This window comes from Phyllobates terribilis, unplaced genomic scaffold (assembly GCF_046119375.1).
Source record: "Phyllobates terribilis strain yellow unplaced genomic scaffold, ASM4611937v1 Scaffold_13__5_contigs__length_258822181, whole genome shotgun sequence".
Lineage (NCBI taxonomy): Eukaryota > Metazoa > Chordata > Amphibia > Anura > Dendrobatidae > Phyllobates > Phyllobates terribilis.
In genome coordinates, this window is record NW_027362773.1 from 254,406,747 (window position 1) to 254,433,121 (window position 26,375).

Below are 26,375 nucleotides of genomic sequence, written 5' to 3' on the forward strand. Positions count from 1 at the left end.
CCCAGTGTCTTAATTATGGTTTTGTAGCCCATTCCAGCTTTGTGCAGGTCTATGATCTTGTCCCTGACATCCTTAGAAAGCTCTTTGGTCTTGCCCATGTTGTAGAGGTTAGAGTCTGACTGATTAATTGAGTCTTTGGACAGAAGTCTTTTATACAGGTGACTATGTAAGACAGCTGTCTTTAATACAGGTAACAAGTTGATTAGGAGCGTCTAACTGGTCTGTAGGAGCCAGAACTCATAATGGTTTGTAGGGGATCAAATACTTATTTCTCGCTGCAAAATGCAAAAAAATTATCTAATTTATACAATGTGATTTTCTTGGGATATTCTATCTCTCAATGTTAAAATGAACCTACCCTTAAAATTATAGACTGTTCATGTCTTTGCCAGTGGGCAAACTTACAAAAACAGCAAGGGATCAAATAATTATTTCCTTCACTGTATGATCCACTGATCTATTCAATAGGCATGTTCAGATCCTGCCTCTCTACATATATCTTCATCATGACTGCAGCTCGCAGTTCATGATTTATTAATGAACTCAGCTGAACCTATGTTGCTAGTATATTGACACCGCCAATGCTATTTAAGATACAATCACATAGCCACCCCAACAAGTTTCACGACAAGGGCTTCCTCAGGGGGCTGGGGCTATAATGAATACAGAAATATGCCGCTGCTCTTTTTAAGGCCTTTGGTTATACGCCATAGGTCCACAGAGAACCAATGGACTTCCCAGCACAAAATCAGTCAATCACATATACAGTGCTCAAAAAAATAAAGGGAACACTCAAATAACACATCCTAGATCTGAATGAATGAAATATTCTCATTGAACACTTTGTTCGGTACAAAGTTGAATGTGCTGACAACAAAATCATACAAAAATCATCGATGGAAATCAAATTTATTAACCAATGGATGCCTGGATTTGGAGTCACCCCCAAAATTAAAGTGGAAAAAACACACTACAGGCTAATCCAACTTTGATGTAATGTCCTTAACCGCTTCCCGACCGCCCACTGTATATAAACGTCGGCGCTGCCTGGGCTCTGTGCAGCGCCGACGTTTATGAACGGTCGGTGGTCCCACAGCCCTCAGGACCCCCCAGGGTCCTGCAAGTGCTGCGGGTGAGGTGCAGAGCGACAGCTCTGACAGGGGACATCATCAGGACCTGATTGGATCAGGTTCCAATGATGTTAACCCTTTGCTATCTTCTAGATGCCGCGATCTATAGTGATCGCGGCATTTAGAAGATAGTGAGAGGAGAGGGGGTCGTCCACTTACCTCTCCGACGGCCCCCTGATGTCTGACAGGACCTGCCATTGTCATGGCTGCCGGAGGTCACATGACCGCCTCCGGATCTGGCATGTATGGTGTCCTGCTAGACTCAGCCTGCAGCTGAAGTCTAGCAGAAGACACTGACTGTGAAACTGTCAGCAAAGTTCTCATGCAATGCAATACATGTCTATTGCATTGCATGAGAACAGTGATTAGGAAAATAAAAATTACTGTCCCATACAGGACTAAGTAAAAATGTAAAAAAAAAGTCTAAAAATTTTTTTTAAACTGTTAAAAAATAAATAAATCACAAAATAAATAAAAATAAATAAAATATTAAACCAATAAATGAGTATATTTATGCAAAAACAAAAAAAGTACACATATTTGGTATCGCCGCATCCGAAACAACCCGATCTATAAAACGGTCACACTAATTAACTCCTTCTGTGCACACCGTAATAAAAATATCATCATATCGCCAAACAAAAAGTGGAAAAAAATGCGATCAAAAAGCAAAATGGAGAGAAAAATGGTACCGCTGAAAACGTCATCTTGTTCCACAAAAAAAAAGCCGCCATACAGCTCCATCAGCCGAAAAATAAAAAAGTTATAGCTCTCAGAATAAAGCGATGCAAAAAAAATATTTTTTCTATAAAATTATTTTATTGTGTAAAAGAGCCAAAACATAAAAAAAAATAGAGTAAGTGTAGTATCGCTGTAGACGTACTGACCTGAAGAATAATGCTGCCTTATCACCTTTACCACACGCAGAACGGCATAAAAAAAACAATTCCTGAATTGTTGGTTTTTGTTAATTTTACCACCCAAAAAATGGAATAGAAAGCGATCAAAAAATGTCACGTACCAAAAAATGGTACCAATAAAAATATCAACTCGTCCCGCAAAAAACAAGCCATCACATGACTCTGTCGGCCGAAATATGGAAAAATTATAGCTCTCAAAATATGGCGATGCAAAAACTAGATTTTGCAAAAAAGCGTCTTTTAGTGTGTGACAGCTGTCAGTCATAAAAACCCGACATAAATCTGGTATCTCTGTAATCGCACCGACCCGAAGAATAAAGTAATCTCATCACTTATACCGCATGAGGAACGGCGTAAAAAATAAATAAAACCAATTCTTCACTTGCTACTGATTTGTTTATGTCTCCCAAAGATCGCAGTAAGGCTCTGCTCACATTTATCCTGCGCTCTGCGCTGAGCACTTACACCAGAGTTTCCGTGTAAATCTCTGAAATAATTGATTCAGACAGAACCCATGACGGAAGATTCCTTGTAATGAGGCAGATATAGGCCACTGTGGATGAAGTCTGGCCTGTGATCCCACGGTGTCAGTTTTTTTAGGCATGCATAAAAGTGCGGTTGGCCAAAGTTTTGTGCACTTCTGAAAAAAGGACACCGCTAAACAGAGGCCAGACGGAGTCCAGAGTAACTCTGCTGCCTCATTACAGTGAATGGATCCTACAGGGGTTTCATCTGAATTACATCACTTGGAAATTTAGATGGAAACCCCAATGTAAGTGCTCAGCCTAGAGCCCCGGATAAATGTTACGTAAAATGTTCCCAATAAAAGCTTCAACTCAGTCCTCAAAAAAAGCTAGTCCCCACTCAGGTCCGTTATCTGTTAAAAATATAACGGACTTCCAAGTTAGTGGTAGCAGAAAGGCTCTGGAAAAGCAAAATGGCCCTTGCCCCCCAAAAGAAATTCATAAAATTTTGTGCTCCCAAATCCAAATGCCTATTCTACAATAATTTGTTCTCCAATTGTCAAATAGTGCTCCATCCCTCCCAGATCTCGCCGTATGGCTAAGCGGTACGATACAGCCACATATGGGGTATTGCCACGTTTAGAAGAAATTGTGTGACACATTTCGGCACCATTTTTATCCATTGCCCTGTGTGAAAATGTAAAATCTGAGGGTAAAACATTTTTTTGTGGTAAAAATATAATTATGCTTTCTTCACTGCCCAATGGTATAAATTTAAAAATTAAAAAATACTCACTACTTCCCTAGATGAATTCCTTGAGAGGTGTAGTTTACAAAATGGGGTCACTTGTGGGGGTTTCTGCTGTTTCGGCATGTCAGCGACTCTTCAAATGTGACATGGTGTCTGCAACCTATCCCAGCCAACATAGAGCTCCTTTCTCTTCCAAACCCTGCCGTACACCAAAGCAGTGTTTTTCCCCCACATATGGGGTATCAGCATACTCAGGAGAAATTGCACAACAAATTTCATGGTGCAATTTCTCCTGTTATCCTTATGATAATGCAAAATTAGGGGATGAAAAACATTTTTTGTGGGAAAAATGAGAAGATTTTATTTTTATATTCAATATTATGAACTTCTGTGAAGCACCTGGGGGTGCAAGGTGCTCACCACACATCTAGATAAGTTCCCTAAGGGGTCTAGTTTCCAAAATGGTGTCACTTGTGGGGGGTTTCCACTGTTTAGGCACATCAGGGGCTCCCCAAATGCAACATGGTGTCCGCTAATTATTCAAGCAAATTTTACATTCAAAAAGTCAAATGGCGCTCCTTCCCTTCCAAACCCTGCCGTGCGCCCAAACAGTGGTTTTCCCTCACATATGGGGTATCAGCGCGCTAATGAGAAATTGCACTACAAATTGTGTAGTCCATTTTTTCTTGTTACCTCTGTGAAAATAAAAAAATTGGGTCTAAAGTAACATTTTTGTGAAAAAAAGTTAAATGTTCATTGTTTTCTTCCACATTCCAAAAATTCTTGTGAAACACCTGAAGGGTTAATAAACTTCTTGAATGTGGTTTTGAGCACCTTGAGGGGTGATGTTTTTAGAATGGTGTCACTTTTGGGTATTTTCTGTCATAAAGGCCCCTCAAAGTCACTTCAAATAAGATGTGGTCCCTAAAAAAATGTTTTTGTAAATTTTGTTGGAAAAATGAGAAATCGCTGGTCAACTTTTAACCCTTATAGTTTCCTAAGAAAAAAATTTTGGTTCCAAAATTGTGCTGATGTAAAGTAGACATGTGGGAAATGTTATTTATTAACTATTTTGTGTGACATATCTCTCTGATTTAAGGGCATGAAAATTCAAAGTTTGAAAATTGCTACATTTTCAGCCATATTTCCGATTTTTTCACAAATAAATGCAAGTGAAATTTTACAACTATCATGAAGTACAATATGTCACGAAAAAAACTCTCAGAATCAGGGGAATTCGTTGAAGCGTTCCAGAGTAATTACTTCATAAAGGGACAGTAGTCAGAATTGAAAAAATTGGCCTGGTCACGAAGGCAAAAACAGGTACTGGCGCGAAGTGGTTAAAACGAGTCAAAATGAGACTCAGTATTATGTGTGGCCTCCACGTGCCTGTATGACCTCCTTACACCGCCTGGGCATGCTCCTGATGAGATTGCGGATGGTCTCCTGTGGGATCTCCTCCCAGAACTGGACTAAAGCATCCGCCAACTCCTGGACTGTCTGTGGTGCAACGTGACGTTGGTGGATGGAGCAAGACATGATGTCCCAGATGTGCTCAATAGGATTCAGGTTTGAGGAATGGGCAGGCCAGTCCACACCTTCAATGCCTTCATCTTGCAGGAACTGCTGACACACTCCAGCCGTATGAGGTCTGGCATCGTCATGCATAAGGAGGAACCCAGGGCCAACCGCACCAGCATATGGTCTCACAAGGGTTCTGGGGATCTCATCTTGGTACCTAATGGCAGTCAGGCTACCTCTGGCGAGCACATGGAGGGCTGTGCGGCCCTCCAAAGAAATGCCACCCCACACCATTACTGACCCACTGACAAACCGGTCATGCTGAAGGATGTTGCAGGCAGCAGATCGCTCTCCACGGCGTCTCCAGACTCTGTCACGTCTGTCATATGTGTTCAGTGTGACCCTGCTTTCATCTGTGAAGGCACAGGGTGCCAATGGCGACTTTGCCAATCTTGTTGTTCTGGGGCAAATGCCAAGCATCCTGCACGTTGTTGGGCTGCGAGCACAACCCCCACCTGTGGACGTCGGGCCCTCATACCACCCTCATGGAGTCGGTTTCTAACCGTTTGTGCAGACACATGCACATTTGTGGCCTGCTGGAGTTCATTTTGCAGGGCTCTGGCAGTGCTCCTCCTGTTCCTCCTTGCACAACGGCGGAGATAGCGGTCCTGCTGCTGGGTTGTTGCACTCCTACGGCCCCCTCCACGTCTCCTGGTGTACTGGCCTGTCTCCTGGTAGCGCCTCCAGCCTCTGGACACTATGCTGACAGACACAGCAAACCTTCTTGCCACAGATCGCATTGATGTGCCATCCTGGAGGAGATCCCGCAGGAGACCATCCGCACCCTCATCAGGAGCATGCCCAGGCGTTGTAGGGAGGTCATACAGGCACGTGGAGGCCACACACAATACTGAGCCTCATTTTGTCTTGTTTTAAGGACATTACATCAAAGTTGGATCAGCCTGTAGTGTGTTTTTCCACTTTAATTTTGGGGGTAACTCCATATCCAGGCCTCCATTGGTTAATAAATTTGATTTCCATTGATGATTTTTGTGTGATTTTGTTGTCAGCACATTCAACTTTGTACAGAACAAAGTATTCAATGAGAATATTTCATTCATTCAGATCTAGGATGTGTTATTTGAGTGTTCCCTTTATTTTTTTGAGCAGTGTATATCACAAATGCTTAGTAAGTTTCATCATTGATACAATGACCAATCATGACAGTTATGTACTCCTTTCCCAAGATGCCTCACTACAGAGAGCTTATGATTCACCACCACGTCAGACGCCAAGGGGGCACCTACCTATATCCTAGGATCCGGTAGGTGCTACCGTATCCACTGGGCAGCGTAGATACTGCATGTATGCTGACATCGGATTGTTTATCTTTTTCCCATTGGGTGATGGAACTGGCCAAACATAGCATGCCACGTCTCCCTCCCTGATTGGTGCGCATCAAATGAAATTGTTTCTCCGTGGACAAAGAGAACATCTGATTAAGGTAAATGAGCAATTAGAAAAGGAGCTTAGTGAGGTACAACAATATATAAGCTCACCAGACTTTGTTAAACTAGAATTAATTCACAAAAATTGGATAATGAAAACTATTGTATAGTCATGACAATTACAGTATACCTACAAAAGAACTACACAACAAGATTGTATTCAAATAAAATGTTATAGCTTATTAAATATCAAATTAAAATCAGAAAAAAAAACAGGTGGAAGGGCAAGGCAGGGGACAGAAAATATATGCCACAGTACTGGTTGTTGTAAAAGGTATTGCATACTAATACACATAACAATAAACAATACTCCAAAAAATACAGAACAGAGAAATTAGATATGCCACCACAGATTAATTAATGCCCTGCATACACATAACCCCTGGGACACACAAAAATAAAAAGAATTGCAGTATCTGTATGTATGATATGCACGTTATTAAAAATTTACTTTTAATATATATTTTAAAATTAGACATCTTTAAAACAAAAAAAACACCTTATCACTGCAGAAGAAAGAAAGGGAGTGCCTTTCCTTATTATGGCACTACCTTGCCCTGCATATATGGGGCCATGTGGCTATTTAAATAGGTAAGGAGCCAATTGAATGGACGGGAAGCCGGGTGTGTCGGTGGGGGGAATCCGGAAGTGCGGCGTCATGCATAAACTAGAACACAATCTACAGAGAAATATCGAGGAATTTAAAACGTGAGATTAAGGACCGTAAACATCGTAAGTTTATTCGTGATCTGAATGATTTTGAGACTGGACAGGTATATAGGCAAAAAACTAGGACTGGTAATCAAAGACCTCCCAACGGTAGGTCGAGATATACAGATATCTCTGAAACAGAAAATTCAGAGTCGGATAATTCTGTGAGCAGGGTCGGACTGGCCTGGCGGGATACTGGTAAAATTCCAGGTGGGCCCCGGGGCCCCGCGACAGAGTTTAAAAAAAAAAAAATTTAAGGGACATGGGCCCATTAAATGCGCGAGTCAGGGGCGCGCGTACGCATGCATGCACGCGAACCTGACCTACCGCGATGTCCATGGCCAGCGGCCGCTTCACCACCCGGCAGACCCAGGTAAGTGCTGGGGCCCCAGGGGGAAGGCGCGCTATTGTGTCGGGGGAGGGAGAGCCCCCACCTCCTCCTCAGATACGCACCTCTCCTCGTTCCTCGCACGTCTTCTGATTCTGACGTCTCAAGGCAGAGGGCGAAGTGATGTCACTACCACCCTCTGCTCTGAGAACTGCAGAGTCAGAAGACGGTGACTACACTGGACCTGTAGCCAGGGAGAAGGAGAAGTGAGGATTTGATTTTTTTTTATGTATACAGCAGCATGAGGCCCCATATACTGTATGGAGAAACATCATGGGGGCCCCATACTGTATGGAACAACATCATGGGGGCCCCATATAGTGGATGGAGCAACATCATGGGGGCCCCATATAGTGTATGGAGCAACATCATGGGGGCCCCATATAGTGTATGGAGCAACATCATGGGGGCCCCATATAGTGTATGGAGCAACATCATGGGGGCCCCATATAGTGTATGGAGCAACATCATGGGGGCCCAATATACTGTATGGAGCAACATCATGGGGGCCCATATACTGTATGGAGCAACATCATGGTGGCCCATATACTGTATGGAGCAGCATTACATGGGGCCAATATACTGTATGGAGCAGCATTACATGGGACCAATATACTGTATGGAGCAGCATTACATGGGGCCAATATACTGTATGGAGCAGCATGGGGGCCCTAATACGAGGGTCAGTCAATAAGTAATGCCTCCTATTTTTTTTCTCCTTTTAATTGGCAAGAAATTCAAATGCAGTTACATAGGTTGAAAACCAAAACATTAACGATTAATTTGTCACTTTTCAATATAATCTCCATCCATTTCCAAAGTCTTGGTCCACCGTTTAACAAGGGCATGTATTCCAGCATGGTAAAAAGCATTCTTGGGACCTACCGTGCACAAACTTTTCTGTATCCCAGTTGTCCAATAATTTTCATCACACTGCCTTTACTGAGGCAGATAATGCCACACAATTCATCTGCAGTCACCCGGCGGTCACCACGAATGATGTCATCGACTCGCTGAATGTTGCTTGGAGTCACTGCGGTTACTGACCTGCCACTCCGCATTTAGTCAGCCAACGGTGATGGCCCTTCAGCTGTGTTACAGCGACGAACCCATCGTCTAACAGTACTGACATCCACTTTGCATCATCGTACACATTTTTCAGTCTCTTATGAACTCGAATGGGCGTTTCACCTTCTGCATGCAAGAATTCAATCACAGAACGTTGTCTAATACGAACATCGATGTCAGCCATTTTGCAAACGGATACAGTCCTGCCACCTATTGGTGCAGGAAGTTGCAATTGCTGTGGATTGGAGAAGAAGGTTTGAGGAATTGTGCCAAATTCAAATATTTAACATAACTACCTTATTTAAGGAGAAAAAAATAGGAGGCATTACTTATTGACTGACCCTCGTACTATATAGAGCAGAATGGGGCCCATATACTGTATGAAGCAGCAACATGGGGCCAATATACTGTATGGGGGCCCATATACTGTATGGAGCAGCATGGGGGCCCATATACTGTATGGAGCAGCATGGGGGCCCATATACTGTATGGAGCAACATCATGGGGGCCCATATACTGTATGGAGCAACATCATGGGGGCCCATATACTGTATGGAGCAACATCATGGGGGCCCATATACTGTATGGAGCAACACCATGGGGGCCCATATACTGTATGGAGAAACATCATGGGGGCCCATATACAGTATGGAGCAACATCATGGGGGCCCATATACTGTATGGAGCAGCACTGGGGCCCATATGCTGTATGGAGGAGCATGGGGGCCCATATACTGTATGGAGGAGCATGGGGACCCATATAATGTATGGAGCAGCATGGGGGCCCATATAATGTATGGAGCAACATCATGGGGGCCCATATACTGTATGGAGCAACATCATGGGGGCCCATATACTGTATGGAGCAACATCATGGGGGCCCATATACTGTATGGAGCAACATCATGGGGGCTCATATACTGTATGGAGCAACATCATGGGGGCCCATATACTGTATGGAGCAACATCATGGGGGCCCATATACCGTATGGAGCAACATCATGGGGGCCCATATGCTGTATGGAGCAACATCATGGGGGCTCATATACTGTATGGAGCAACATCATGGGGGCTCATATATTGTATGGAGCAACATCATGGGGGCTCATATACTGTATGGAGCAACATCATGGGGGCTCATATACTGTATGGAGCAACATCATGGGGGCTCATATACTGTATGGAGCAACATCATGGGGGCTCATATACTGTATGGAGCAGCATTACATGGGGCCCATATACTGAATGGAGCAGCATTACATGGGGCCCATATACCGTAGGGAGCAGCATTACATGGGGCCAATATACTGTATGGAGCACCATTACATGGGACCATTATACTGTATGGAGCAGCATTACATGGGGCCAATATATTGTATGGAGCAGCATTACATGGGGCCCATACACTGTATGGAGCAACAGCATGGGGGCCCATATACTGTATTGAGCAACAGCATGGGGGCCCATATACTATATGGAGCAGCATGGGGGGCAATATACTATATGGAGCAGCATGGGGGCCAATATACTATATGGAGCAGCATGGGGGCCCATATACTGTATGGAGCAGCATGGGGGCCCATATACTGTATGGAGCAGTATGGGGGCCCATATACTGTATGGAGCAGCATTACATGGGGCCCATATACTGTATGGAGCAGCAACACATGGGGCCCATATACTGTATGGAGCAGCATTACGTGGGGCCCATATACTGTATGGAGCAGCATTACATGGGGCCCATATACTGTATGGAGCAGCATTACATGGGGCCCATATACTGTATGGAGCAGCATTACATGGGGCCCATATACTGTATGGAGCAGCATTACATGAGGCCCATATACTGCATGGAGCAGCATTACATGGGGCCCATATACTGTATGGAGCAGCATTACATGGGGCCCATATACTGTATGGAGCAGCATTACATGGGGCCCATATACTGTATGGAGCAACAACATGGGGCCAATATACTGTATGGAGCACCATTACATGGGACCATTATACTGTATGGAGCAGCATTACATGGGGTCAATATATTGTATGGAGCAGCATTACATGGGGCCAATATACTGTATGGGGCAGCATCATGGGGGCTCATATACTGTATGGAGTAGCATTACATGGGGCCCATATACTGTATGGAGCAGCATTACATGGGGCCAATATACTGTATGGAGCACCATTACATGGGACCATTATACTGTATGGAGCACCATTACATGGGGCCAATATATTGTATGGAGCAGCATTACATGGGGCCAATATACTGTATGGAGCAGCATTACATGGGGTCCATACACTGTATGGAGCAACAGCATGGGGGCCCATATACTGTATGGAGCAACAGCATGAGGGCCCATATACTGTATGGAGCAACAGCATTGGGGCTCATATACTGTATGAAGTAGCATGAGGGCCCATATACTATATGGAGCACCATGGGGCCCAATATACTATATGGAGCAGCATGGGGGCCAATATACTTTATGGAGCAGCATGGGGGCCCATATACTGTATGGAGCAGCATAGGTGCCCATATACTGTATGGAGCAGCATGGGGGCCCATATACTGTATGGAGCAGCAACATGGGGCCCATATACTGTATGGAGCAGCAACATGGGGCCCATATACTGTATGGAGCAGCAACATGGGGCCCATATACTGTATGGAGCAGCATTACATGGGGCCCATATACTGACTGTATGGAGCAGCATTACATGGGGCCCATATACTGTATGGAGCAGCAACATGGGGCCATATACTATATTGGTCAGCAACATGGGGCCCATATACTGTATGGAGCAACAACATGGGACCCATATACTGTATGGAGCAGCATTACATGGGACCCATATACTGTATGGAGCAGCATTACATGGGGCCCATATACTGTATGGAGCAGCATTACATGGGGCCCATATACTGTATGGAGCAGCATTACATGGGGCCCATATATTGTATGGAGCAGCATTACATGGGGTCCATATACTGTATGGAGCAGCGTTACATGGGGCCCATATACTGTATGGAGCAGCATTACATGGGGCCCATATACTATATGGAGCAGCAACATGGGGCCCATATACTGTATGGAGCAACAACATGGGGCCAATATACTGTATGGAGCACCATTACATGGGACCATTATACTGTATGGAGCAGCATTACATGGGGTCAATATATTGTATGGAGCAGCATGACATGGGGCCAATATACTGTATGGAGCAGCATCATGGGGGCTCATATACTGTATGGCGTAGCATTACATGGGGCCCATATACTGTATGGAGCAGCATTAAATGGGACCATTATACTGTATGGAGCACCATTACATGGGGCTAATATATTGTATGGAGCAGCATTACATGGGGCCAATATACTGTATGGAGCAGCATTACATGGGGCCCATACACTGTATGGAGCAACAGCATGGGGGCCCATATACTGTACGGAGCAACAGCATGAGGGCCCATATACTGTATGGAGCAACAGCATTGGGGCTCATATACTGTATGAAGTAGCATGAGGGCCCATATACTATATGAAGCAGCATGGGGGCCAATAAACTATATGGAGCAGCATGGGGGCCAATATACTATATGGAGCAGCATGGGGGCCCATATACTGTATGGAGCAGCATGGGTGCCCATATACTGTATGGAGCAGCATTACATGGTGCCCATATACTGTATGGAGCGGCAACATGGGGCCCATATACTGTATGGAGCAGCATTACATGGGGCACATAATCTGTATGGAGCAGCATTACATGGGGCCCATATACTGTATGGAGCAGCATTACATGGGGCCCAGAATTCTGTATGGATATGGTCACTGTATCACCTGTATATACCTGTATTACAGCATATATGTGTACTCTGTATATGCTGTAATGTCACCAGTGATCACTGTACAGTCATGGCCAAAAGTAATGAGAATGAGACAAATAGTAATTTTTCCAAAGTTTACTGCTTCATTTTTTGTAATGGCAATTTGCATATACTCCTGAATGTCAAAGAGTGATCAGCTTAATAGCAATTACTGTACTTGCAAAGTCAATATTTGCCCAGAAAATGAACTTTAACCCCCAAAACGCATTTCAACATCATTGCAGTCCTGCCTTAAAAGGAGCAGCTAACATCATTTTAGTGATTGATCCATTAACACAGGTGTGGGTGTTGATGAGGACAGGGCTGGCGATCAATCAGTCATGATTAAGTAAGAATGACATCACTGGACACTTTAAAAGGAGGCTGGTTCTTGGTATCATTGTTTCTCTTCAGTTAACCATGGTTATCTCTAAACAAACACGTGCAGCCATCATTGCACTGCACAAAAATGGCCTAACAGGGAAGAGTATCGCAGCTACAAAGATTGCACCTCAGTCAACAATCTATCGCATCATCAAGAACTTCAAGGAGAGAGCTTCCATTGCTGTCAAAAAGGCTCCAGGGCGCCCAAGAAAGACCAGCAAGCGCCAGGACCGTATCTTAAAACTGTTTCAGCTGCAGGATCGGACTACCAGCAGTGCCGAGCTTGCTCAGGAATGGCAGCAGGCTGGTGTGAGTGCGTCTGCACGCACTGTGAGGCGGAGACTCTTTGAGCAAGGGCTGGTTTCAAGGAGGGCAGCAAAGAAGCCACTTCTCTCCAGAAAAAACATCAGGGACCGACTGATATTCTGCAAAAGGTACAGGGAGTGGACTGCTGAGGACTGGGGCAAAGTCATTTTCTCTGATGAATCCCCTTTTCGATTGTTTGGGACATCTGGAAAACAGCTTATTCTGAGAAGAAGAGGTGAGCGCTACCACCAGTCTTGTCTCATGCCAACTGTAAAGCATCCTGAAACCATTCATGTGTGGGGTTGCTTCTCAGCCAAGGGAATCGGCTCACTCACAGTCTTGCCTAAAAACACAGCCATGAATAAAGAATGGTACCAGAATGTCCTCCAAGAGCAACTTCTCCCAACCGTCCAAGAGCAGTTTGGCACCCAACAATGCCTTTTCCAGCATGATGGAGCACCTTGCCATAAAGCAAAGGTGATAACTAAATGGCTCATGGAACAAAACATAGAGATTTTGGCTCCATGGCCTGGAAACTCCCCAGATCTTAATCCCATTGAGAACTTGTGGTCAATCATCAAGAGACGGGTGGACAAACAAAAACCAACAAATTCTGGCAAAATGCAAGCATTGATTATGCAAGAATGGACTGCTATCAGTCAGGATTTGGTCCAAAAGTTGATTGAGAGCATGCCAGGGAGAATTACAGAGGTCTTGAAGAAGAAGGGGCAACACTGCAAATATTGACTTGCAGCATTAACTCATTCTGTCAATATAACCTATTGGTACTCATAATATGATTGCAATTATATTTCTGTATGTGATATAAACATCAGACAAACACTAATAAAAACCAGAGGCCAGCAGATCATGTGAAAATATAATTTTGGTGTAATTCTCAATACTTTTGGCCATGACTGTATTACCTGTACACTATATACAGGGCTCCTGTGTATAATGTCAGCAGTGATAATATTAGTGTTATAATTATTGTGTTTTTTATTAATGATCACTATTGTATTATTCGGTCACTATGGGGTGGTAATATATGATCTGGTCATGGTGTGTAAGTATTTGTTCCTTGTATGTGGTATTATTCGGTCACTATGTGGTGGTAATATATGATCTGGTCATGATGTGACAGTATTATTCAGTCTCTATGTGGTCTGGTCATGGTGTGACGGTATTATTCAGTCACTATGTGGAGGTAATATTGTCATGGTGTGACTGTATTAATCGCCTGTATGTGGTATTTGGTCACTATGTGGTAGTAATATGTGGTCTGGTTATAGTGTGGCGGTATTTGTTCCTTGTATGTGGTATTATTCGGTCACGATGAGGTGTTAATATGTAGTCTGGTCACGGTGTGGCGGCATTTATCCCTTGTATGTGGTGGTATTGCTCTTGTTATAGCAGATTTTGTTGTGTATGGCGGCCATTTGTTCTCTCTGATATCAATAAGGGGAAGATTCTTGATTTCCAATAGAGATTAAATACTTGGATGTTTAACCCCTCTCTGTCCTGTGACTATTACACAATAGCAAATATGCACTTACAGGTGTTCTATGATGAAAACAAATAATCACCTATCCTAACGACCCGTTAACACGTTCAGTATTTGGTCAGTATATTACATCAGTATTTGTAAGCCAAAAGCAGGAGTGGGTGATAAATGCAGAAGTGGTGACTGAGTGCTGATTGTTCCACTTCTGGTTTTGGCTTACAAATACTGATGTAAAATACTGACCAAATACTGAACGTGGCCAAAGCATAAGTGATAAGTTATTGACTGGTGGGGGCGCAACTGCTGGGACCTGCACCGATCTGCAGAATGTGGAGCATTTATCCTCATTAGTATGGAGCGGCATGTGCAACTTGACCACTGATCCATTCATTATCTAAGGGGCTGCACTTGACTTTTTCTGGAAGCCCCAAAGAGGATGAATGGAGCTGCGGTCAGACATCCCACCTGCCGCTTCATTTTAAAATGGGGATAAAAATTCCCCATTCTTCCGATTAGTGCGGTTTCCAATGCCCGGATTCCACCGATCAATAAGTTATCACCTATCTAACCTGTGGACCGGTGATGCTTTGTTTTCACCAAAGAACCCTTTAATGTAAACTACCGTAATTCTGTGTACATCCCAGTTACAGTTACAGTATGTGCACAGTAGATGTGCAGGAGCCGCAGTTCTGACGGTAATCCAAGGGTTAAAGCAATGTCCCACCAAATAACTTTATTCAGCTCCAAAGAGCATTCATTGATGTAGAAAAACGAGTCAAAAAATGCACGTTTTTTTCCACAGCGTTTTTTCTGCCAAGGAGATGCAGAAACACTGCAGAAACGCTGCAGAAATTTCTGCTTCAAATCCTGAACGTGCGCACACACCATTAAAAAGATGAGCACTATATTTCTGTATTCATTATAGCCCTAGCCCCCTGAGGAAGCACTTGTGGTGAAACTTGTTGGGGTGGCTATGTGATTGTATCTTAAATAGCAATGACAGTGTCAGTGTACTAGCAACAAAACAGAAAAAAACAGCCTTAGGCTGTGTGACCACTATGCGCTTTTTAAGCAATTCCGCTGCAGAAACGCTTAAAAAACGCATGGTAGACGGCCTGCCATGTTCCCCAATGACAATCCGCATGTGCTTTGCACATGCTGTGGAAATTTCCGCTGCGGATTATCATTGCAGAAAAATCCGCAGCATTACCATTAATTTTGCGTAAGCGCGGCATTTTCGCCGCCATTGACTTGCATTGGAACTCATGGAATCCACATCACTGCATCTGTACATGCAGAATTCAAGTGTTTCAATGTGTGGATGGTACCCGGGTCTGGAGAAGAGGAAACTCTCCTCCGGACCCGGGTACCATAGAACCTGTAAAAAAAATAATAAAATAAAAAATAAATATTATACTTACCTTCTGATGGCCCGCAGTGTGCTTGTCTCGCGGTAGACAAAAGGACGTGATTTAGTCATGTGACGGGTCACGCGATGCTGACGTCAGCAAGTCCTTTAGTGTACCATGAGCTGTCGGCAAGCGAAGACAAGGACACCGGGGGCCATCAGAAGGTAAGTATATATTTATTTTCTACCATTCTTTTGGTCACACTATATAAATGAATGCCGTTTGCAAGTTGTTACCAAGTTGTCAAGCACTTTCCAAGTGATGCTAAAATCGCTTGGAAAGCGCTTGTCAACCCGCATGCCGAAATGCATGAGAAGGACGCTTCACTTCCGCTTGTCCCTGGCAGGAAAAACGCATGTACAATCCGCATGCGTTTTTTCTGCCAGGGAGATGCAGAAACGCTCAGGAAAAAATCCAGAGCATTTCTGCATCGTGGGCACATAGCCTTACCAACACCAGGTCAGATTACCAAAGCACAAGCAGAATGCAGCAGACCCCCGTGATGAAGGCGGGGGCAGCACAGGTGCGTACTACTGATGCGACAGCCACCCCCTCCATGAACTGGCAGATATGTGAGTGGCTGTGCAGTATTATAATGCACACAACTGCAGTTTGTATAGGACGCAAGTCACACAGATAGGTGTGGTACACTCTGTTTGGCTTACAGCCTATTGATGACACCCATAATTTTAAACCGTGCGGGCTGCCCGGCACTATATACGTGCAACCCACAGGACAGACGCCCCAATTCACCCAACCAACATGCGCGTCATAGCGCATGCGGCCCCCAGCGCTGCAAGCTTTACTGCCTGGCCATCTCATACTGCGCAACCGACAAACGCTAACTTCAGTGCTCGCCGGGAGCAAAATTAAAATAAGTGGGCGGCGCCGACCCTGACTGAATGCGAGGATCACACCCGTTTGACTAAACGAGCAGGTAGGATATAAGTATAGGAAATGTTATATACGCATTATATTTGCGCCAATTTGAATGAAAAAAGCGTGCTAGCGATGCACATTGCATCATTAACAACGCAATGGGGGCAGTTTACATAGTCGATAAGACATGACGGGTTCCCTATAAGGGCATGAAAATTCAAAGTGTAAAAAATTGCAAAACTGTCGACAAAATTTACGATTTCTTTCACAAATAAATGCAAGTTATAGTGAATAGATTTTACCACTATCATGAAGTACAATATGTCATGAAAAAACAGTCTCAGAATCAGGGGGATCCGTTGAAGCGTTCCAGAGTAATTACCTCATAAAGTGACAGTGGTCAGAATTGTAAAAATTGGCCTGGTCATGAAGGTGTTAACCAGCTTGGGGGGGGGGTGAAGGGGTTAAATACACAACCAGAAGTCGCAGGTATATAGTTATAAAATACAGGGCACATGGCTTAATTTTTCCATGCGTTTTTTATGGGAGAAAAACTTAAAAAAATTGCTTCTCATTTTTTTTTTTTTTAATTCTCTATTATACTAAACTGCCAAGTTTCGGGCTACAGGAAACCATGTCACACCACAGCTAACAGCTGAGTCCCTGGACGTCGCCGTCCATTGTTACTTTCTCTCACAGAAGCCGACTTTACCTCAGCGAAGCGCGTAAGGGGAAAGAGTGACGTCACACATGGTGGGCGGAGTCTTCAGCCGGAGCTTTCTCCCGCGCAGGCGCGCTGTGGCGTAACCAAGGAAGACGCTGAGGGCGCGCAGTGGCTGATGGGACTAACTGATGGTAGCTGCCATGGTAACGCTAGACGCGCTGACTTTAGCGTACAGATAGATCTACTCCTCTTTGCACAGGGATTTGCCGTGTTTTGGGGGGGCGGTTGAGTAAAATGCTGCCAAAAACAGAACAGTGTCCAGAAGCAGAGCAGCAAATGGAAGACGTAAGGAAGCAAGAAAGCAGTGAGAACAAGGAGAATGTGGACAGCTGTAAGGACCCCCGAGAGGCAGGAGACAGGAGGCTGCCCGGTAGGTGACGGGTGCTACCAGTGAGTGTTATCCACAGCAGCCAATCAGAGCATTGCTTTCGTTTTCAAGAATGAAAGCTGGATTCTGATTGGTTGTTGCCCTGACTCTTTTGATTGGGCATACTTCCATACATGATGGGTTTAATTGTTGAGTGATGAGACCGAGTCGGGGTGAGGACGGAGGTTTTGTGACGGCCTTGTGGTCAATTGCAACTTTTTTTTGCTTTCAGAAAAGGTGCAGTGATTTTTAAGCAATATGGAGCCTCAGCTGTAATGTGCAAAACATCCTTTATTGCCTCCGCTGTACTAAGCCCTGGCTGCATCGCTGCCAGTCCTGTGCGGAGGCTGGTCACTCTGCAGAGCTCTGATAACCCCTGACAGCCAGCCTCCTTCCTTCCCATGTTCACCAGGTGACTGCCAACACCGCAGCAATGTCCCAGAAACACAGGGATGGGGCTCCCAGAAGTCTAAGCCAAAATGACCGTGGGGTCCCGATAATGGGTACGTCAGAAGCCTAAACTAAGGCAGCAGTGGTGCCCGGATCACGAAAAAGCACCATGCAAAATGACGACATCTACAGCTGGAAGGAAACGTTCATCTAAAGGGGTTAAAGGGGTTGTCACTCGCTTTCCCTGGGCTCTCGTGCGGTTGTATGACACGTGTCCCCGGCCTTCGTACGAATTGAACATGAATAGGAAATCAGAGATCAGTGGCAGCCTGGACTTCCTCTTCATGTTCAATTCCACAGAAGGCTGGGACAGTGACACCAGCGCTGATAGTGACGCCGGCCACTACTTGTCACAACAACCACACGGGAGCCTGGGGAGAGCGAGTGCCGACACTGTGGGAATGACATGGGAGGTGAGTTTAGGCTTTATTTTATAGGGGTCAAACATTTAGCACAAGAAGGGGTTGTCCTCGTAGTGGACAACCCCTTTAACCCTATTAAAGAGGTTGTCAAACCATTTATTTTTCTCTTACCAAACTGCATGCTTTTTTGGCTAAAAAAAAAAAACAAATTTTTTTTTTATGTAAATGGCGTTCATTAAACATTTAGCACTATTTATTTTCTATAGCCTCTGGGGTGAACTGTCTATTTCTGGCTGCAGAATGAGTGAGTTAGCCGAGAATCCGTCAGTGAGCGCATTCTGATGGTCTGACAGTAGAGGTTGTAGCCAGGGCTGTGGAGTAGGTAAGCCAAACCTCTGACTCCTCAATTTCCATGACACCGACTCCGACTTTTTTGCTCCCCTTCTTCTCGGAGCCATAACTTTTTATTTTTCCGTCAATATGGCCGTACGAGGGCTTGTTTTATGTAGGACGAGATGTTTTTGGTTGTCATTAAGATTTAAAAAGAGAAAACACAGTAATTTGACAATTAATGGCTTCACCCAACCAATAACCATGAGTGGAGAAAAAGTTTTTTTGTTATTATTCGTAGTCTCTGAAGCAAGGCCAAGAAAGGAAAAATTCTGCCGGGGTATGTAAACTTTTGAGCACAACTGTAAACCTTGTAAAGTGACCCCGGCAGCCATGATATGTTAATAGTGTCCCCCATGTGCCTCCATTTACTAATCCGCCACAGTGTTTCTTCCTCTCGGACCTAAATGTAAAGGCTGCAGCCAGACAGCCGTTGCTGATTGGCTGCAATGGTCACGTGATATTGTTTCTATCAGCAGACCAGCAGGGCACACAGGGCTGGTTCAGCAAGTAATTATAGGTTTTATTTATGCAGCACCATGGGGGCATTATTAACCCCTTTACTCCCGGGCCATTTTGCATGTTCGTTTTTTGCTCCCTTTCTTCCCAGAGCCATAACTTTTTTATTTTTCGGTCAGTATGGCCATGTGACGGCTTATTTTTTGCGGGACAAGTTGTACTTTTGGAAGACACCATTGGTTTTACCATATTGTGTACTGGAAAACGGGAAAAAATTCCAAGTGCGGTGAAATTGCAAAAAAAGTGCAATTCCACACTTGATTTTTTTTTTTTTTAACATGTTCACTAAATTCTATAACTGACCTGATATTATGATTCTCCAGGTTATTTATGTGTGTATATATATATTGTGACAGAGTCAGTGGTCTGATATACGAGGGGAGGTATGTGTCACTCAGGATGCTCTCCTGTGTGAACTGAAACCTACTGAATTTCTACCAGCATGTTATATGCTGGGGGGTTACCTCTCTTAAAAGGGTGTTGTTTTATGGGAATGGCAAAGAGGGTGGGAGGCCATTCCCCTACCTCCCCTCAGGGTGTGGCTGAGCAGGGTTAAATACTCAGTCAGCTTTGTTTCTCTGCAGTGTGTGGTCTGGAGAGTGAAGTCTCCAGGCTGAGTTTGGGTGAAACCAGAGAGCAACACCGGAAGACTGGTGTTGCTGAAGACATAAACAGGGTTATCCGGTACTTTTTTTAAGTTGCCCAATGTATTCAGCATGTGGGGATAAGTATCTCTGTAAATACCTTGTGTTGCAGATAATGCCTGTGAGCGGCGCCATCACTGGCCGCTCACAGACATCATGTGACACCCGGCTGCAGCCGGCTCTGACATCCGCTGACATCACGACAAGTCCAAGCTGCAGCCGAGGGTCCCTCTTCCGCGTTCCTCCGGTGGCTGCTGGGTTGTGGGCGGGGTTATTCCCCTGCGTCACACTCGGCATCCACCGCGCACTCTTCTCCCCATTCATTGGGAAAGCGCGCGATGGATGCTGGGTGTGACGCAGGGGGTAACCCCGCCCACAACCCAGCAGCCACCGCGGGGACCCCAGCGCTGAGTCATGCCTCACTTGTCGTGACGTCAGAGCGGGGTCACGTGATGCATGTCAGCAGCACAAAGTATTTACAAATATACTTATGCCCACATGCTGAATACATTGGGCAATTTTAAAAAAGTACCGGACAACTTCTTTAAAGGGAATCTGTCACCCCCCTGGGCGATATCAGACCTCTACTTCTGGGCATACAGGGTATAGAAAAGTAAATCTATACATACCTGTATGGCCCATAGTAGAGGTTTGTTTGCAGAGAAAAGCGTTTTAATCAATTCTGTTTTGTACAGGCTTGGCATCCCGGGGACACCAAGAAACCCCGCCCATCTGTTTATTATCCCCCCCCCCAAATCCCCGCCTATATTCTTAATTATCATATCCCCCCTCCCCTGCACGTCACAGGGCCCGGTGACGTGCACTGTGCTCCCTGACTTCCCAGGCATTCGCAAAGCACCACTCACATAGAGCGCACTTTGCTTCACCCTGGCCCCATCTGCCGGTGCTCTGCTCCGCAGGTTTCTACTGCGCAGGCGTCGGGAAATGACATTGACCCCCGGCGTCAATGTCTGTGTCTGTTTATTTTTATGAGTTACTGCTGGAGTTTATGCCACAGAATAAATCAGCAGGAAGTTTAACCCTAACCGTGTGTCCTATGTCTTCCTCTGGAGAGACGAGCAAGTCGCTTTACCACAGTTGGTGGAGAATGCAGGCAAAGATCCAGGAACACGTGTACCTGCCACAGAGAACGGTGGATGGGTGAAGGCCGTCAGCCAGCCAGAGATGTCCGGCAACATGGAGTAGCTTATTAAGCATTTAGTCCAGAGCCAGCAGCAGCAACATCAGCAGCACCTGCAACAATTAAAGCAACTCCGGGAGCTACAGCAGCAGCAGATCCTGCAGCAAGCTCAACAGGAGACGGCCAAGCTGTTACTACAACAGATCCAGTTGCAGCTAAAGGCTCAGCACCAGCAGGAGCAGCAGCATCAGATACAGCTTCGGTCGGACTCCATCCAGGGCAGAGCGACCTCCCCAACCCCAGGGCTGACTAATGACTCATACGTCAGTAAGGCGGTAAGACGGGCCATACAGAAGATGACCCCCGGGGATGGCGGTGAGAGCCCAACGAGTCCACCACTGGGTATACACCAGCGACAACCCCCCTTGCTCGCAGATGTTTGACCTACTGCATCTCGTTCAGAAGTGGTTGCAGCCAGAGTCCTCCACTCCGGCCTCGATGGTTGAGCGGGCGGTGATTGATAGATTCATGCGCTCCCTTACCAAGTCGGTACAGACTTGGATTGCCCAAGCCGATCCACAGAATGCAGATGACTTCATTGGCCTGATAGAGAGGTACAAGGGTGGTTGAGAAATCCCTTGGGAAACTGGATATAATCACTGCCCCGTACTGTGATACCCAAATAGGGGCGGGTTCACCACGGAAGGGGTTTAGAGCCACCACTGGAGGGCGTACCATGTCCACTGAAGGTGCCGCAAGGACTGTTGTTAAGGATATGGTCTGTTGGCGGTGTCACAACCCGGGACACGTAGCCGCCCGGTGTCATGTGTCCCCTGAGCCCATGGACTGCAGCCTAGGCAGCGAAGTTCTTATTATGCGTTTCCAGCCTACAGTGTGGACTGTCAACCCGGCGAGGGGGCACAGGCATGTGCTATGTCCATAAATGGAGTAAAGGTGCTTGGGCTGTTTAGACTCTGGAAGTCTGGTGACTTTAATCAGAGCTACCCTTTCCCACCAGTTGGTCCCTTCCAAAACTGAGGGCGTTTGGTGCATCCATGGGGACGCCAAGGACTACCCCATGGCCACAGTGACAGTGGGAACAGACTGTGGTGCCCAGTCGCACGAGGTCAGGGTGGTTAAGGATCTGATACATCCCATCATACTGGGCCATGATTTTTCTTTCTTTAGGGACTTGTGGGAGAAGGGAACTGGACTAAGTAGTGTGGGCAAAGCCAGGTCCCCGGAGAAGAACCCTCGACGAAGTTTCAGGTGGATGAGTTCCCACTGTGTGTCCTTGCCGGCGATGAAGGTGACACGGTGACCGAGGAGGCCGACCTCCCTGAGTTAGATGTGTCCGGAGAGAACTTTGGTACTACTCAAGTTTGGGACCTGACCTTAAAAGGCGGCGTTTGACCAGGTTACTGTATGTAATGGGGTTACCCAAGAGCCGGGGGCCGACGTCAGGTTCCCCCACTTTGCAGTTCAGGGGGAGTTGTTATATCGGGTGGCAAACTAAGGGGCGGTGAGATAGTGGAACAGCTACTAGTCCTGGGGCCATGCAGACGGAGGGTGCTAGATATGACCAATTCAAATGTTCTGGGGGGACACCTAGGGGGTCGAGAAAACTCAGGAGAGGATATTAAGAAGATTTATTGGCCAGGATGTTACCAAGAAATTCTGAACTATTGTAGGTCCTGTCCCACTTGCCAAATAACCGCTCCCTCCTCCCACTTCTGTAGTCCGCTAGTTCCACTACCAGTGATAGAGGTCCCCTTTGAGAAGATTGCTATGGATCTAGTAGGGCCCTTAGTCAAATCAGCCCGAGGCCACCAATAAATTCTAGTGATCATGGACTATGTGACCCGGTATCCAGAAGCGTTACCGCTAAGGAACTCTTTGAGCAAATGCATAGCCAGGGAACTGGTTCATATATTTGCCAGGACCAGGCTGCTGAAGGAAATCCTAACGGATCAAGGGACCCAGTTCATAAGCAAGGTAATGAAGGAGCTGTGCAAAGTCCTCCAGATTACCTAGCTGCGAACATCTGTTTACCATCCGCAGACAGACGGCTTAGTAGAGCGCTTTAATAAGACCCTGAAAGCGATGCTCAAGAAAGTCGTAGAGAAGGATGGACGTGACTGGAACTACCTGCTGCCATTCCTGCTCTTTTTGGTAAGGGATATTCCGTAAGCCTCTACCGGCTTTTCTCCATTTGAGCTTCTGTTTGGACGACATCCGTGAGGGCTCCTGGACATCGCTAAGGAAACATGGGAAGCCGAGGTTACGCCACACCGGAGCGTCATTGAACATGTTGCCCAGATGCAGAAAAGAATCTAACGAAAGTGATGCCGATTTTGAAAGCGCATCTACTCTAGGCGCAGGAAGCCAAGGCAAGGGTCTATAACCGATCGGTGAGGCTGAAGCAGTTCCAGCCCGGGAACCGTGTTTTGGTGCTAATCCCTACAGTCGAGAGCAAGTTCCTGGCCAAATGGCAAGGTCCGTGAGAGGTGGTGGAGAAATTCAGCGAGGTTAATTATAAAGTCCACCAGCCTGGCCGAAGAAAGCCGCACCAAATCTACCATGTGAACTTGCTCAAGCCGTGGAGTGACCGGGAAGCGGAGGACTCCTTGCCTGGGAGCCGCTCCCGAGGGCAAGGTGGAGTAGGTCACTATAGCCGAAACGCTATCGCCGGCCCAGAAGCAACAGTGTCGAGAACTACTACATCAGAATCGGGAGCTGTTCTCAGAGTTGCCGGGACATACTCAAGTGGTAGAGTATGACGTACTAACAGAGCCACATGTAAGAGTGAATCTGAAGCCGTACCGGATTCCGGAAGCACGCCGGGAGGTGATCTCGGCCGAGGTGAAAAGGATGTTAGACCTTGGGGTGATAGAGGAGTCAAAGAGTGGGTGGTCAAGCCCAATTGTCCTTGTACCAAAACCTAACGGAGAGTGGAGGTTTTGTAATAACTACCGCCGGCTGAATGAAGTGTCCAAGTGTGACCCGTACCCGATGTCCCTCGTCGACAAACTCATTGAGAGGATTGGACCGGCGAGGTTTGGACCGGCGAGGTACACCACCACTCTGGACCTGACGAAGGGCTACTGGCAGATCCCCATGTCCCAGATGGCTAAGGAGAAGACGGCTTTCTCGACACCTGATGGGTGCTTTCAATACACTTGGATGCCGTTCGGACTACAGGGGGCCCCCAGCCACCTTCCAGAGGGCTATGGATCGTATCCTAGCCCCACATAAGATGTATGCCGCAGCCTACCTTGACGACATCGTAGTCTTTAGCCCAGACTGGGCTAGTCACCAACCTAAACTACAGGCCAATGCTCTAAGGAAGGCGGGATTTCCCATAAATCCGAGAAAATGTGCCGTCGGAAGAGAGTAGGCCAAATACTTGGGCTAAGTCGTTGGAAGAGGCGAAATAAAGTCGCAAGTAAATAAAGTGGAGGAAATCCAGACCTGGCTGCAACCGCTATCCAAGAAGCAAGTAAGAGCATTCCTGGGAATGGTGGGATATTATCGGCGGTTTATCCCGAATTTTGCCATGATGGCTGCGCCACTGACAGATCTCCTAAAAGGCACCTGGTCAACCATGGTGAAGTGGATGGAGGAAACAGAGACCACGTTCCTACAGATAAAGCTAGCACTGTGTAAGCCGCCGGTCCTGGTCGCACCAGACTTTAAGAAAGGGTTTGTGGTCCAGACAGATGCTTCAGAGGTTGGTCTAGCAGCCGTACTCTCTCAATAAATAAATGGGGAAGAGCATCCCATTCTCTATCTGAGCCGGAAACTTTCGTCATACGAGAAGAACTACGCAATAGTAGAGAAAGAGTGTCTAGCCATAAAGTGGGTAGTAGATCCTTTTAGATATTATCTACTAGGCCGGAAGTTTAAGTTGGTGTCAGACTATGCCCTGTTAAGATGGTTGAGGGAAAAGAGAGGTAAAAATGCCACGGTAACTAGATGGTTCCTAGGTTTCCAGGACTTTAACTTTCAAGTGGAGCATAGGCCCGGGAAGTTACACAGGAACGCTGATGCCCTCTCTAGGATTCCCTGTCTAGTATTGGAAGGGGCCTAAACCCCCGGCTTTGGGCAGAGGGGGGGAATATGTGACAGAGTCACTGGTCTGATATACTGGTCTGAGGTATGTGTCACTCAGGATGCTCTCCTATGTTGTGAACGGAAACCTACTGAATTTCTACCAGCATGTTATATGCTGGGGGGTTACCTCTCTTAAAAAGGTGTTGTTTTATGAGCATGGCAAAGAGGGTGGGAGGCCATTCCCCTACCTCCCCTCAGGGTGTGACTGAGCAGGGTTAAATGCTCAGTCAGCTTTGTTTCTCTGGAGTGTTTCTCCAGTCTCTTTTGGGTGAAACCAGAGAGCAACACCGGAGGACTGGTGTTGCTGAAGACTTAACTATGTTACCTGCAGCGGGCAGAGCCTCGCTTACTATTGGACTCTGTCATACCTTATCTTTTTATATATACACATGGTTCCTGGAGATGACAATGCCGGGAGGAAGTGGGGAGAGCACCTTGCGCTCACCGGAGGTCACTGGAGCGGAAGTCACAGTGACTCGTCTGCACACAAGATCCATGCTGTACACTGAACATAGATGGGAGGAAACAGTGCGCCTTGCGTAAAAGGTGAAGTGCGCAGGCGCAGGATTTGGCCTCCTCAATTGCACGTCACTGGACACTGTGACCTGCAGGAAAGGGGGAAATATTGTAATGAACATAGGAGGCTGGGGTTCCTTACGGGCCTGCAAGGCATCAGAAACCGGAATTAGTAAAAAGAAATTTCAAAAGCAACAAGACCTCTAATATGAGGCATACAGGGAGGTACAGATTTACATTTCTATCACCTGTATGCCCATATTAGAAGGTCAGATAAGTGCCAGGGGGTGACAGATTCCCATTAAGTGGTGAAAAAGAAATCCAAAGTTT

General features: G+C 46.0%; 1 protein-coding gene across 2 annotated transcripts in view; it reads left to right on the plus strand.

The window, feature by feature from the left end:
* The first annotated feature begins 17,603 nt into the window (after positions 1-17,603).
* DNAAF1 (dynein axonemal assembly factor 1) overlaps positions 17,604-26,375 on the plus strand; it is a 63,422-nt gene continuing 54,650 nt past the window's right edge. Inside the window, exon 1 of one of the 2 annotated variants that reach the window (XM_073659611.1) lies at positions 17,604-17,913. In XM_073659611.1, coding sequence (XP_073515712.1) covers positions 17,778-17,913 — 136 coding nt within the window. In that variant the 5' untranslated portion in view covers positions 17,604-17,777. The remainder of the gene's footprint in view (positions 17,914-26,375) is intronic. The other variant, XM_073659610.1, reaches the window with a different exon arrangement.